The sequence below is a fragment of the Salvelinus sp. IW2-2015 genome, linkage group LG2, assembly GCF_002910315.2.
Source record: "Salvelinus sp. IW2-2015 linkage group LG2, ASM291031v2, whole genome shotgun sequence".
In the NCBI taxonomy this organism is placed as follows: domain Eukaryota; kingdom Metazoa; phylum Chordata; class Actinopteri; order Salmoniformes; family Salmonidae; genus Salvelinus; species Salvelinus sp. IW2-2015.
The window spans coordinates 2011699-2027904 of record NC_036839.1 but is presented as its reverse complement, the minus strand read 5'-3'; the positions used below and the strand labels follow the sequence as shown (position 1 = coordinate 2027904).

Here is a 16206-nt window from a genome sequence, read left to right as displayed (position 1 = left end):
TTTTTGAACAAAAGGGAGTGAAGCCGTTGTCCACGAATCAAATCTCACCAAGCAACTACAGTCCTTTGTTGCGTAAGAAGTCAAAGGAAGACTACAACAAGGGCACGGTATATTTGCTCGTAANTCTCTCTAGTCGTCTACTCACTGTTCCTGCCGTGACGTCGTATGTCCATGGTAAGGCTTCCCTGCTGCAGAGCTTGCTCTGTGCTGCTCTTCCACTTGCCGTAGCTCATCTCTGCCACCCTTTGCCCGCTCACCGACAGCACCTCGTCGCCCACCTGCAGTTGGCACAGCTCTGCTGGGCTGCCTGCGGGGCACAGAGAGGGGCAGCGAGGTCAGATATAGAGAGGGTAAAGAAGGAACAAAAGGAAGGAACAGTGGTCAGATATAGAGAGTGTAGAGGGCACAGGGGGTGAGATAGATATGTAAGAGAGGGAATCGGGTCTCAGATATAGGGGCAGAGAAGGCACGGGGGTGAGTAATAGAGAGGGCAAGACAGGTGTCACAGTAGTGATGTAGACCAGTCAAGATACATCTAAACTGTTACAATAGAGAGATGACAGAGATAGGACAAACATCTCAATTATTGTGACTTCAGCTTCTTGTCTCCTTCCCTCATTTGCATTGACGAGAAAGAACTGGACTACCAAAAAGTCAGGGGTGGAATGACAACAGGCACCAGGTACTCCCCTAGTACATACGGTATAGGCTAGAGAGAGACAACCCCAGCAAATCTGACCTAGATAGAGGCTGCCCTACATAAGGCCGGGCACATGATCTGCTACTGACTACTTATCTTCTAGTCGTTTTAAGAAACATTTGTGTGTTGAAAATGCCTAGCCACTTGTATAATGTATTTGCATACACTTCAAACACTTCAAAATACACCAGACACGCCACTATGGGTTTCTTCACGGTACCCAAACCAAAAAGAGATTTCATGCGTTGCTTAGCTATGTATAGAGTCACGTCATCGTGGAATGCGCTGCCACCAGAGGTTACTCAGGCAAAAAGCAAGTAAAAAAAAAAAGAAAACGGATTAAAAAACATACTGTAGCACAGCGCCTCTCCTCTTTCTAAAGATCTAATTTAACTGGACTGTATTTAAGAATATGAAAATGTATGTATAAATAGTGCATAAATAGTATTTTTTGTTGTCTCTTGGTGTCTTTCCTTTACATAACTCTTATTTTTTTATTTAATTTAAATTTTATGTAATATAGTTTACCAAGCTACCAATTACTTCCCACTGGAAGAAGTTAAGCTACACTAAAGCTACCCTTAAGAAACATACAGTTTACTGAACTAAAGCTACACTTAAGAAACATATAGTTTACTGAACTAAAGCTACCCTTAAGAAACATACAGTTTACTGAACTAAAGCTACCCGTAAGAAACATATAGTTTACTGAACTAAAGCTACCCCAAAGAAACATACAGTTTACTGAACTAAAGCTACCCTTAAGAAACATACAGTTTACTGAACTAAAGCTACCCTTAAGAAACATATAGTTTACTGAACTAAAGCTACCCTTAAGAAACATATAGTTTACTGAACTAAACTACTTTGTGATAAATACTAATATCTAAATCTGAAATATCATAGACTACAAATTTGCAAGAACAGGTTACTCTGGAGTCAACTGTTAACATAATGTTTAATTTAGTCTATTAAACGCAACAACTATGTCTCAATTGTGAATTAGGAAGGTCTGATGTCAAAAATGTATGAGACTACAACTGTGTAGTTGCAGTAGTTAGTTTCACCGCTACATGGCAAAATAGTAATTAACTACTAAAAACACTACCCATATTTGAATTTAATTCAAGTATCAACAAGCTACTGCAAAATGTAATTAAATTACTAGTTTAACTATATGTATTTCACTATTTCACGGTCTATTGGCACTGTACTAAGGTATCTGGCACTACGTGTTGTTGCCAGCAGAGGCAGAAATTGGAGGACGGGCTCATTGTAATGGCTGGAATAGAATCCTATTAATGGTATCAAACACATCAAACTCATGGACCTCCAGCTACTGGTGCAGTGTTAGCAGTGGCATGGTATTTACTCTTCTGTGTGAATTATGAATGGTTTTTGAACAAAAGGGAGTGAAGCCGTTGTCCACGAATCAAATCTCACCAAGCAACTACAGTCCTTTGTTGCGTAAGAAGTCAAAGGAAGACTACAACAAGGGCACGGTATATTTGCTCGTAATTGATCAATGATCATGTCCTAGGGCAGTTTTATTCCCAGTGTCTCACATATTGTCCATTGCTTAAATTAACAACCTTTAAAACTTTCTCACTGAGATGAGAGATGAGCCTGCTGTGCCAGTGGAGGCTGGTGTCACTTTAAATCAAATGATGCGCTCATTGTTAAGGCTGGACTGGAACGGTATCAAACACATTAAACATGGTTCCCAAGTGTTTGATACCGTTACATMAATTGCCATTAATCTGTGCTCATTCTTCCTTCACTATCCTCCAACATGCTGTATGTACAAAGGCCCGGTTTACAATCAGACAGTTGGTTCAGTTGTTACTCTTTGTTTGTGTTAACCATGCTACATGTGTGTGTTTTGTGCTAAATGTGTGTGTGTGTGTGTGTGTGTGTGTGTGTGTGTGTGTGTGTGCGTGCGTATGTGTTTACCTGGTTGGATGGAGGTGATGTGTGCTCCAGTGGAGTCCCAATCTGCCTGGAAGCCAAAGTCTCGACTGCTGTTGGGCTTCTGGTTGAGACTGATCCGCATGTCAGCGTAGCTCTCCTACACAACACACACACACACATTAAGAATGCCAGGTTGTGTTCCAAAGCCAGCGAAAGAATAACATTTGTCCTTCACTATGAATTATTAGTTGCTGTCTGACAATGGAAAGCATCACTCCTACTGTATCTCCTGCTGTATGTAGCACTAGCTGCATAGTATAGTATGCACAGTGACACTACAGTATGCAGTACACATCGTACTCGCTTGCTCATTCCAGTACTGTGACTGCTACTTACATTCCAACATTTCTTTAACAAATTGTTTTTTTACATGTGATGTCCTTATTACTATGTGCTATTTTTGGCTTCAGCTCTGGAATACTGCAAATGTGCCCTGAAAAAGTCTAATCTGCCTCATAACCAAAATCRAAACCTACCTGGTTTGTGTCTTTTGTAGGTAACGGACTGACTGGGGCTGGGTAGGCCACTTTTGGGGTCTGGAGGGCGGGTGAAGGACTCCTGGCCTGAGAAGGGACAGGAGAAGGGGCCAGGGTAGGGGCAAGTGTTGTGGCAAGTGTGGGGGTCACACCCCTTTCTTCTTCTTCTTCTTCTTCTTCTTCTTCTTCTTCTTCTTCTTCTTCTTCTTCTTCTTCTTCTTCTTCACTGCTGTGGGCAGAGCTGGAGAGGGAGTGCGCCTTGTCCTCAGAGGTCATGACCTGGATATAGCGGCTGGGGTCCGACGGCTTCTTGGTGAAATCCGTCTCTCCGTTCACACTTTTCTGAGAGTCAGCCATCAGAGGAGCCTACAGTGCAATTGGAAAGTGTTCAGACCCTTTCACCTTTCCCACATTTTGTTACAGCCTTATTCTAAAATTGATTAAATAGTCCCCCCCATCAATCTACACACAATACTCCATAATGACATTTTTAAAAATGTTTACAAATTGTCCTGTTGGAAGGTGATCCTTCACCCCAGTTTGAGGTCCTGAGCGTTCTGGAACAGGTTTTCATCAAGGATCTCTCTGTACTTTGRTCCGTTAATCTTTCCCTCAATCCTGACTAGTCTCCCAGTCCCTGCCATTGAAAAACATCCCCACAGCATGCTGCCACCACCATGCTTTGCCGTAGGAATGGTATTGGCCAGGTGATGAGCGGTGCCTKCAGACGTGATGCTTGGCATTCAGGCCAAAGAGTTAAATCTTGGTTTTATCAGACCAGATAATCTTGTTTCTCATTGTCTGAGAGTCCTTTAGGTGCCTTTTGGCAAACTCCAAGCAGGCTGTCACGTGCCTTTTAACGAGGAGTGGCTTCTGTCTGGCCACTCTAGTATAAAGGCCTGATTGGTGGAGTGCTGCAGAGATGGTTGTCCTTCTGGAAGGTTCTCCCATCTCCACAGAGGAACTCTAGAGCTCTGTCAGAGTGACCATCGGGTTCATGGTCACCTCCCTGACCAAGGCCCTTCTCCCCCAATTGCTCAGTTTGGCTGGGGGCTGCCAGCTCTAGGAAGAGTCTTGGTGGTCTCAAACTTCTTCCATTTAAGAATGATGGAGGCCACTGTGTTCTTGGGGACCTTCAATGCCATGGTTTTGGTACCCTTTCCCAGATCTGTGCCTCGATACAATCCTGTCTTGGCGCTCTACGGACAATTTCTTCGACCTCATGACTTGGTTTTTGTTCTGACATGCACTGTCAACTATGGGACCTTATTTAGACAGGTGTGCCTTTCCAAATCATGTCCAATCATTTGAATTTACCARAGGTGGACTCCAATCATTTGTAGAAACATCTCAAGGATGATCAATGGAAACAGGATGGACCTGAGCTCATAAGCAAAGGGTCTGAATACTTAGGTAAATAAGGTATACTTTTTATTTTATTGTAATTTTTTTTGCAAACATTTCTAAAAATCTGTTGCTGCTTTGTCATTATGGGGTATTGTGTGTAGATTGATGATCATTTGTTTTTATTTAATCCAAATTAAATTAAGGCTCTAATGTAACAAAATGTGGAAAAAGTTAAGGGGTCTGAATACTTTCCAATGCACTGTATATTTATATGGTTAAAAGGGAGCCTATTTTTACATGGTTAAATGTACTTTGTTAGTGTAATTAAAAGTTGTGAGCAAATACTAATCAAAGTCATAACAAACCATATCAGGCCAACAAAAACCCCTAGACATACAAAAACCCTAGACAATACAAAAACCCTAGACAATACAAAACTAGCGTACCCACCCTAGTCACACCCTGACCTAACCAAAATATAAAGAAAACAGAGATATCACAGGTCAGGGCGTGACAGTCACATAGTTCAAAAAAGCTTCATTCATTATTCACTGACAGATAAAACAAATCAGGCGTGTGAGCAACTACTACACTGGAAATAGACTACGCTGCAACCGACACAATACAACATTCCTACAGTCTTAGGTCCTGTTCATTATGTAACAAATAGAGGAAAATGGACTGAAACATTTAAATGTTTTGTTGTAAAAGTTTCAAAAACGTTGCGTGCCCTAATGAACATAACCAAGTACACAACCCACAGCCATTGAAGTACCTCACCCAAATCCTCTAGTCTACTAAAAGCAGTTTCTGCAGAAAGCAGTCCTGAGGTAACAAACAACCACACACACAGACAGAATTGGAAAGTGTGGTAATATTACTGTATACTACAGTACTCACGGTGTAGGCGCGGGGCAGTGATGCGACGCTTGTGGACTGGCTCCCGAAGGGCCGTGGCATGACGACAGAGGTGAGCCGAGCACTGTCCGGTCTCATGTAGCTCCTGGGGAGAGAGGCAGAAACCCGAGACACACCAGGAGGCATGGGCTGTGGGTCCATCACCACCGAGTTGTACTGTGGCTGTTGTTTGTACAGAGAGCCACCACCAGTGGATGGGGTCACTTCTTCAGACACCTTCCCCAGCCATGGGCGACTGGGCTCGTGCGCTTTGGGTAGTAGGCTAGGGGTGGTGGTGGTGCTGGTGCTGAAGGTCTCCTCCGTCTTGGCTGCACTGGTGTACCGTGAGGCCAGGCTTGGGGCTCTCTCWGAGGGATTCGGGGCTTGAACGTAGGGGTTGTAGTTGGAGGTGCGACCCACAGTGGTAGTGTTGTTGGTGGTGTCGCTACCAGAACCGAAGGGACTGTCGATACTGTCACTCATGTTGACCCTAGAAGGCGAGACAGCCCTGTTGGTTGCCGTGGTGGCAGCGCACGCCTCTAGCACGGAGGAGCTAGTGGGTCTGAGGCGGTCAAGAGGGGTGTAGGGGTTGTCGAAGGTGTAGCTCCTCGGAGGGAGGGTGCGGAGGACCGGGGCGGAGTCTTCAAACACGTCCTGGTCCAGAGAGGCGAGGGAGTTGAGGCGACTGCCGATGGAGCTGTGGGGATGGAGAAGAGAGGGAGAGAGGGAGGGTGAGGGGAGAGAGGGATGGAAGGGAAGGGAGGTGAAAGAGAGAAGGGAAAGGGATTAAAAGGTGTTATGTAAGCGATTGAGAGAGAGAAAGACAGAGAGAGAGAGAGCGAGGAGGGCAGGGTAAAAGGAAGATAGGATGGGTGAAAGAGAGAAAGGAGCCGAAGAGACAAGGGAGGATGGGAAAACCAGAGAAAAAAGTGAAAGGTGGAGGGGGATAAAAGGAGAGGGCAGAATGAGAAAAGGATTGAGGAAAGGTGAAAGGGGGAAGGGAAAGAGAAGTTTGAAAGAACAAAAAAAAGAGGTGAGGTWGGATTTAAGCCACGATTAGATTACYCTTTCACACAACGCTTTGCAGAGAGACAATTACTGTTCATTCATTAACACAGTCGCAGGTCACTTTCTCTCAGGGCAAACGTCTCATCAAAAGTCTGTAAAAAAACACAAACGTTTGTATGGCCCTGTATTTGTGCCTGAGTTGTCATCGACCGGTGTTTGTTGGTGTAGTAAGTACTTATACAGTAACAGGACAGCTTTGAGTGAGAGTGAAAACACATCWAAAAATACTGATTAGAATTCTGATGACAAAATACTTTAAAACAGGGTAAAACATATACATATACAAAACATATACAACCAATAAAGGATTATACAGTGCCTTCAGAAAGTATTCAGACCCCTTGACTTTTTCCACATTTTGTTACAGATTTTTTTTAAATCCTCAGCAATCTACACACAAACCCCCATAACGACAAAGAATAAGGCTGTAATGCAACAAAATGTGGGAAAAAAATCAAGGGGTCTGAATACTTTCTGAAGCCACTGTATGTTTCTAATTGTCTGTACAAAAATTATGATTTATACCTTGTCGGAGCATGGCTAGCCCAAATGCCCTTTGGTAACTGTATAGAATATAGAGAACATAATAACTAGAACACATGCAGGATTTGTATTTGAGGATGTCTAGCAGATACAGTACTTTCATCAATCATAGACTTCTTTTTTTAAGTCTTACATTCAATCAYGCCATATTTCATGAGCACATCCCCACTGTCATGTTCARCAGGCACCAAACGGAAGAACAGGCAGGGACTACGTGGACATGGCGGGATCAACTGGACATGTCCAGTAAGAAAGCCTCATTATAAATTTCCCCTTGCAAATTGTTTTCCGATGAGAGCCCGAATTAAATCATTGGCCCTGGTGTCTACCTGTCACTCTATTACCTCCGATTGGAATCCTGGAAACCGCGGCTCCCTATTCCGCTGCTCGCTGTGGTCTGCTCCCTCTCCTCTTTCTTCTTCACAATATCAGAGTTGAAGCTCTTGCGACGGTTCTTCCACTTGGTGAGATCCTGCYGAGAAGAAACGCAAATTCAGAAACGTGCATCTTGGAAAAATGAATGTAACAGTTTAAATCCCCTAACGGATGTTGAGGGTGGTTAATGTGATAGGTGTTAGCCGGGAGGGAGGGAGGGAGGGAGAGAGAAATAGAGAAATATAGATAGATAGATAGAGAGAAAGAGAGAGAGAGAAAGAGAGAGAGAACAAACTACATTTGGAGGTATCCTATTTGTGTCAGTTTAGCTCCTCCCACCTCATGTCCCATGTGTATTGGGGCCCGTGAATGACCTAAATCTGTGCTAACACACCATACTATACTGCTGCACCATGTTATCACACAACTGCATATAGCACAGTAACAGGTAAGAATGAGGCCTTTAACATACTCACTGATATTTCGTGGAATAATTACATGAACTGAGTGGGACATGATGAAACATTGTGAACTGACCTAACTTTTGCTTCCTGCCCCTCTTTTTCTTCTGTCTCTTTCTTTTTCTGCGCACTCTCTACCCTCTCTCTCTTTCTCTCTGTACCTTTACAAAACAAGCTCTCCTTTCACCTGTACCCACAGGCACAAACTGGGCCAGAATAGCTGTTCTTTTCAGATTTCCATTCTCCCCATTTCAAATACGAACTAGACTGATCTATCATACAGTATGTTGTTACCTGTAGACAGCTGGGATGGCTTTGACTTGAGTGTACACATTTATACAAGGACACAATAACCATGGCTTATATAGTGATATGGTCGATGACTGTTTAATCGGTGATGATTAAACAGGCCCAGTTCCCTACATATTAACGACCACACTAGATTGCGTAAAYCATGGGTTGGACAGGTTTTGCATGCCAGGGGAAGGGGAACATCAATTTTGTGATTCACAAACTAGTACAGTTTTTACCCTCACAGATCATTTCAGATCCTGGAGGATGTTATACAATAGTTAGTGGCACCCTCTTCCWGAACTCTGTAGTAAGACTCCATAAGACTCCTGAACAGGTAATCAAATGGCTACCCGGACTATTTGCATTGTGTGCCCCTCTCAAACCCTCTTTTACGCTGCTGCTACTCTCTGTTTATTGTCACTTTAACTATACATTCATGTACATACTACCTCATTTGGGCCGACCAACCAGTGCTCCCGCACATTGGCTAACCGGGCTATCTGCATTGTGTCCCGCCACCCGCCACCCACCACCCGCCAACCCCTCTTTTACGCTACTGCTACTCTCTGTTTATCATATATGCATAGTCACTTTAACCATATCTACATGTACATACTACCTCAATCAGCCTGACTAACCGGTGTCTGTATGTAGCCTCGCTACTTTTATAGCCTAGACACTGTATATAGCCTGTCTTTTTACAGTTGTTTTATTTCTTTACTTACCTATTGTTCACCTAATACTTTTTGTGCACTATTGGTTAGAGCCGGTAAGTAAGCATTTCACTGTAAGGTCTACACCTGTTGTATTACCGTGAAATGCTTACTTACAAACCCGTAACCAACAATGCAGTTCAAGAAATAGAGTTAAGAAAATATTTACTAAATAAACTAAAGTAAAAAATGTAATAAAAYGTAACACAATAAAATAACAATATGGAGGCTATATACAGGGGGTACCTATCAGGAATCAAGGTAAGACCCAAGTGCAGGCTGTGTGAAGTAACAATGTTTATTGTAACAGGAGCAGGTAAATGACAGCAGGCAGGCTCAGGGACAGGCAGGGTGGTCAGGCGGGTGGGTACAGGGTCAGGACAGGCAAGGGTCAAAAACCAGGAGGATGAGGAAAAAGAGACACTTGGGAAAAAGGAGCAGAGACCACCACTGGTTGACTTGAACAAACAAGGTGAACTGGCACAGAAAGACAGAAAACACAGGTATAAATACCCAGAGGATAAGTGGGAAAGATGGGTGACACCTGGAGGGGGTGGAGACAAGCACAAGGACAGGGGAAACAGATCAGGGCGTGACAGTACCGGTAACGAGTCAATGTGCGGAGGTACATGTTAGTTGAGCTATTTTGTACATGTAGTTAGGGGTAAAGTTACACGCCAGTCAGCATCTCATCTTATCTCTCAGGGATATGACTCTTCCTGTAATCTTACAAGTGATTCCTCTAATATTTATTCAATGTTTGTGTCGTTGTATTCAAACCTCTACAAATCCGAACCCCCCATGAGACAATATGGCTATGGACAACATTTTTAGACAATCCATTGATATGGACATGAATAAAGTTCTGGATAACGCTCTGCARCTAGATGAGATAACAAAGGGTCTAAAGTRAATGCAAAGTGGCAAGGCCCCAGGCCCTTARGGATTCCCCGTCGATTTCCTCAACTCGCCCCATTACTATTAGATATGTTCACCGACTCGTTATCACAGGGCTCTTTCCCACCGACGCAAACTCAAGCCTCCCTCTCACTTTTACTCAAAAAATATCTGTCAGAATGTGGTGGATATCATCCCATTTCACTCCCCGCTCCTTTTTACACTTTCGACAGAACCGCTTTCCTTGGCCTTAAAATTATCATCATTATTCAATGGAATCCGCCAAGCTGGTGAAGAACACAGTGTCACTGTATGCAGATGATTTACTATTATATATGACTAACCATGTGAACTCTGTCGGTAACATTCTGCATATTTTAAACACAATTGGATCATTCTCAGGTTACAAATTGAACATTCAGAAAATGTTTTCTGATCAAGCAAATTCCCCCTGGAGTCCTGCCTTTCCATCTATTGCCCTCTGGTTTTTCCTATTTAGGTGTGCAAATAACACATTCTCAGGCTACCCTCCATGAAACTAACTTTGCGAGTCTAGTCACACGATTTAAAGCAGACTTACAATGCTAGGATAGTCTGCCTCTCTCCTTAGCTGGAAGAATCCAATCTGTTAAAATGTGGCTCATMTCAGGAAACTAGGCGTATGATGCACATCAGTACTTCACAGGAGAGCCATTTGAACATAAACTTTAAAGAAAAATCTAAATGTGTTTTATTAATAACAAACGTGTATGCCATCTGTAAATACAAATGAAATTGTGAAATTACYAGCCTAGTTGGTTCAGCCACAGAAAAATAACCTTCCCGCTAGCCATGATTGGCTGAGATAATGGGTGGGCTGGACATGCCGAGAGATGAGTTTGGATTGGTCTGCCATGTAGCGGGCTTCTGTCTATAAATATGAGCTGGACAGTATGTGTAGGTAATCCTTTCTAACGTGGCTTTTTTGAAAGATATCACGTAGTAGAACTGCAAAGGTGTTGCTCTCCACTTTCTGGAGGACCGAGTTTGGAATCAGTGAAATGCACGGTGGAATTAGAGTATGGCAGCTAAGGAGATGGAGAAAATTCTGCCGTTTGATTGCAAATATGCAGACGGCTATAAAAAGAGAACACACAGAAGGCTGTTGTATATAACACCTGTCTATACGGATTACATCTTCAAACTAAGGCAACCATGGCATCCGTGGCAGAGAAGTCTAGCTAGCTACATATTCAGATATTACACGTTCTAATTTTGTAAGAAAGTTGTTTTCCTTTCAAGTTAATGTGTACTGTTAGCGAGCTAACGTTAGCTGGCTGGATCACTAGCAAATGTTACGTGTATGATCTGTGTAGTAATATTATTCATATCTCAGAGACATTTGCATTGTTAGTTATAGCTAACTAGCTAACATTGAACCTGGTTGGTTTTAGTTACCTGCAGATCCATTTACAATGGCAAATTCTATTTACAAAATAAATTACTGCGTTAGGTAGGAGCACACACTTGGCATTCTCTCACCAGCTTCATGAGGTAGTCACCTGGAATGCATTTCAACTAACAGGTGTGCCTTGTTAATTTGGTGATTTCTTTCCTTCTTATGTGTTTAAGCCAATCAGTTGTGTTATGACAAGGTAGGGGTGGAATAAAATGCAAATGAATACTTAAAAATCATACAATGTGATTTTCTGGATTTTGTTTTAGATTCCGTCTCTCACAGTTGAAGTGTACCTATGATAAAAATTACAGACCTCTACATGCTTTGTAAGTAGGAAAACCTGCAAAATCGGCAGTGTATCAAATACTTGTTCTCCCCACTGTATATACAGTATGTACACATACATTTTATTTATTTAACCAGGAAAAGCCCATTGAGACCCAGAGTCTCTTTTTCAAGGGAGACCTGGCCAAGGCAGCAGCAACAATCAATTTGCTGCTGTAACAGAGTCTCCCATCAATATTTTAAATTCATTCAGTGGCACTAACATATTAGATGAAGCATGGATTGCAGATTATTCCATGCCTCTGGTGCACAAGAAGAGAAGGCAGTCTTGCCTTATACTGTGAATGTCCTGGGGACTTTAAGTAGCAACCACCTATGACCGGGTATGGTAACTGCTGGTGTTGAAGGAGACCAGACTACAGAGGTAAAGAAGGAGTTTACCCGAAAGGGCTTTGTCAATGAACACATTGAAATCTTTCTGCGCGTATAAAGTGAGGTCCAAACTACCATTTGGTACAAGGCGCTACAGGTCTAGAAGTAGCTAGCCAACGGCAGCTTGGGTGCTCGACTGCCGTTTTAAGGCCAGAACGCTCAAATCAACCCTACTGCACTCCGACAAGCGAAACGGTCTGAATTTAACAACGGACAATTTTTCTCTGAATGGAAACACCATAATATTAATCAAATTAATCAAGCAACATTTCTTAAACTCAATCCCATATACTATGTTGTTACAATTTTTTTTTTTACATTCTCTGATAATGCCAATATGGAATAGTATCAAATGCTTCTCAAAGATACCCTCTGGTGTCAATAGAGCAATAACTTGCAGTAACAGAAGAAATGGCTGAGAGTTAAATGACGTGCCAAGAATGCTGCAGCAGCACGCAAGGTGTGCCGCAGTATGACGCAACTTTTAAAGGAGGAACCACTGTAGGGGTCCCGGTTGTCTGTACCTGCAGACTTTTTAGTGTCCATTGCCTTTAGTGCTTTATAGATCTCAGTGTAAGAAACAGGCTCAAAGTTAACATGGTTTCACATGAGGGCCTATATCATAGTTTACTGTAACAGAGGCTTACATTAGAGGCCTGGTCCCACCATTATTAAAAAACTGAACAGATATGAAGTGCTTGTTAAAACCCCCTACAATATCAGCTTTATCTTTCATTAGAATCCATCATGAAATGGTCAGGAAGGCCAGAGGATACATTAGAACCTGACACTGATTTGATTAGCTTCCTGAACTTGGTAGGCTTGTTTAGGTTCTCTGTGACCCCATTGAAATAGTAATCTGATTTGGACTTCCTGATCAAACCTGTGCATTTGTTTCTTAGCGCTCTGAAGGAGGCCCAGTCAACAGGAGCATGTGTACGTCTAGCTTGAGCCCAATATATATTTCTCTTTGTAATGAATTCTGCCAAGTTATCTGAAAACCAGAGATTGTCCCTTCCACTGATTCAACATTCTTCACAGGCGCATGCTTATCACAAATGGACACACATTTCATATAAAAAATATTCCCAGGCAGTGTCAACATCGGAATCAGACTTACTCTGTCAACATTATGGTACAGATCAAGTCCTGCTTCCACGACCACATCCAATGCTAGCATCAGTAATTCTACATGTTTTTTAGCCCAGCTAGCATGGACACTGACAGTTGTGAATCTGATGCAGCCGAATAGCTACTGCCCCGTTACCAGGAAAGCCCCGAACAACAGACAGGGTCGTTGGCCCATTGAAGTGGCGTAAAAAATGATGAGAACCTCATTGATTTGGGGTTCACTTATATTGGGAGTAGTGCCTTTGCTCAGCCACAATGTGTTACATGTGCAAAAGTACTATCTCACAACTCGACGAAACCACTCTTGCGCAGACATTTAGAAAACAAAACATGCCAATTTGAAAAGTAAAGCCACTGGAGTTTTTTGAGCGAGAAGTAAGACGACTTTTCGAGTAGTAAGACATGTTTAAAAGGAACAGATATCATTAATAAGAAAGGGGCTATAAGTGTTTTATATGGTGAGCTACCGAGTGGGTAGGACAGGCAAGCCCCATACTTTTGTGGAGGACCTTAATTCTTCCTGCTGCTGCAGATATGGCTGGGACAGTGCTGGGGGAAAAGGCCCAAAAACTATACAGACAATGCCTTTATCAAACAACACTGTTTCACGACACGTCAGTGATGGCAGGAGATGTTTTTGAAACAATTTCTGCTTTGCATACAAGCCAGTGTAATTCTATGCGTTACAGCTGGATGAGTCAACAGACGTGGCGGGCCTGGCACAGCTCCTGGTATAACGTTTGTTACGTTTATGGAGGGTCAATTAAGGAAGACATCCTCTTCTGCAAACCGCTGGAAACCAGGATAATAGGAGAGGATATTGTTGATTCTTGATACACTGCAGAATCCACCGAGAGCTCTTGCTGCCAAAGGAATGCGTTTCGGACACTACAGTGTTTGCTTTTACAACATTACAGAAGTGCGCTGGTTATCAAGGAGGCAAAGTTTTGACACGTTTTTTTTAATTGAGAGAAGAGCTTAAAGTTCTCTTACTGACAATAATTTTCACTTGTCTGACGCGCTTGCATGATGACGAGTTTCTCATATGACTGGCCCATCTGGGTGATCTTTTTTCTCTGCCTGAATGATCTGAATCTAGGATTACAGGGACTCTCCCACACAATATTCAATGTGCAGGACAAATGAGGCTATGATTAAGGAGTTGGAGTTTTCTCTGTCTGCATTAACAAGGACATCAAAAGTATAATTTTTTATGTGCAAATGAACTCAAGCTTACTGGACAATGTCAAATGTGATATAGCGAAGCACCTGAGTGAGTTGGGTGCACAATTACGCAGGTACTTTCCCGAAACGGATGACACAAACAACTGGATTCGTTATCCCTTTCATGCCCTGCCTCCAGTCCACTTACCGATATCTGAACAAGAGAGCCTCATCGAAACTGTGAAAGTTTAATTTAATCAGAAGCCACTGCCAATTTTTGGACAGGGCTGCGCTCAGAGTATCCTGCCTTGGAACATCGCGCTGTTAAGACACTGATGCCCTTTGCAACCACATACCTATGTGAGAGTGGATTCTCGGCCCTTAACTAGCATGAAAACGATGTATGGAAAATGATTTAATAAATGTATCGTATAGTGTGTATGTGGCAGGCTTACAATGATGGCAAAAACAACATTTGAGAGTGCGCTGACCCTGGTGCTAGAAGGGGTACGCAGCTGGAGGTTGAATGTTTTGAAGGTGTACGGGACTATAGAACGTTTGGGAACCACTGGTATAGGGAGATAAAAGGATGTATCTGTTCAATTTGTAATTGTATTTCTTTATATGTGCAATAAAAATATACTATATACTTTTTTTAATCAATCTGTTATGTCATGAGTATTACGTTAATGTAGCCCTCATGAGGGAGGGTTCAAGTCAAGTGTATTAACAGTATTTGGGTTGAGTGTGTGCGACCCCTGGTAAGGTAGGGACCGCTGTGTTGAACGGATATGTGGGGCATGCAGGGTTTATTGCCCCCAAACCAAACCTAACCAAAGGACTGACAAGGGTGAGAATACCAGGGGTAATTCATTAGTGCAGACCGTAGAAAATGTTTACATGTTTCTATTGGACCAATTCAGCGTGGGTTCTTACCAGTTTCGTCCTGTTTGCTTCCATTTGGTTCTTAGTGAATAACACCTAAGACTACCTGATCCAATAACAAACACTCATTTTCATTTAGTGTTTCAAAAATATTTTGTCACATTATACCTACTGAACACAGCCATGTGTGTGGTCGTCGTAGGTTCATATACTCACCACTCCTTGCCACTGGTCTTCGTTCTCCTTGACCTGCTCTCTGATTCTTCTGTAGCTCCTCGTAGCGCACCTGCTTTCAGGGCCTCCTGGTCCACCGCAAGGTCTGACAATTGATTTGCTCCTACACACCACCAGAGAAGAGGAAGAGGGTTTAAAGACGGGGTGAGATCAGTGTCAACTCAGTTACATGCATTGGACCATCAGTTAGGAGCATAAACCTACAGTGCACAAGACTGACTTTACGGTCATAAAGTAGGCTACAGATGTATGTATCAACAGACACTCCAAATCTACTATAATCACGATGCGACACCACATGCCAATCATAAATGCACTCAAAGTGTGGAGCAAAGGTGCTTGTTAAAGTAAATCTCATATTAAATAAACTGAAACATACTTTTACACAAACGTTATTGTAAGAACACAGAAACAAAAAAACAAGATTCAACATTCATTGAAGATTAAACAATCAGTTTCATCCACATAACACCATTAAGACTAAAGGTTAGTACAAACAAAACATGCTCCCCATTTGTCAAATTTCTTGTTGGGTATTAGTAAGCAAACAAAATAAGCAACAGTTGAGTCACACTAAACACAAGCTTAATGTGGTTTTAGCCTAATGGGTTAGACAAAACCATGCAGTATATCTCAGCCATCCCATTCGCAAAATACGCTTGTTCACTCAAGCATTCAAAGTTGTCCAAAAACATTCCCTGCATTTGACTTCCCTGTAAACTTCTGAATCATACTGCTATCAATGTCTCTCTATCTTGTCTGTCTGTCACACAAAACCAACCATCACGGTAGCGCTACAACCTGTGCTTCAACAATTTTCAAACTCTCAGCTGCACATAACATACGCAGTATGTTTGGTTGACCCAGCATATTGGTATTGTGTGTACAAACCCTC

General features: G+C 42.5%; 1 protein-coding gene across 1 annotated transcript in view; it reads right to left on the bottom strand.

The window, feature by feature from the left end:
• LOC111973076 (LIM domain only protein 7) overlaps window positions 1-16206 on the bottom strand; it is a 121032-nt gene that overhangs the window by 26627 nt on the left and 78199 nt on the right. Inside the window, exons 14-18 of the mRNA XM_070449280.1 lie at window positions 7347-7474; window positions 5395-6088; window positions 3148-3513; window positions 2654-2768; window positions 142-307 (exon numbers count right to left, since the gene is read on the bottom strand). Coding sequence (XP_070305381.1) covers window positions 142-307; window positions 2654-2768; window positions 3148-3513; window positions 5395-6088; window positions 7347-7474 — 1469 coding nt within the window. The remainder of the gene's footprint in view (window positions 1-141; window positions 308-2653; window positions 2769-3147; window positions 3514-5394; window positions 6089-7346; window positions 7475-16206) is intronic.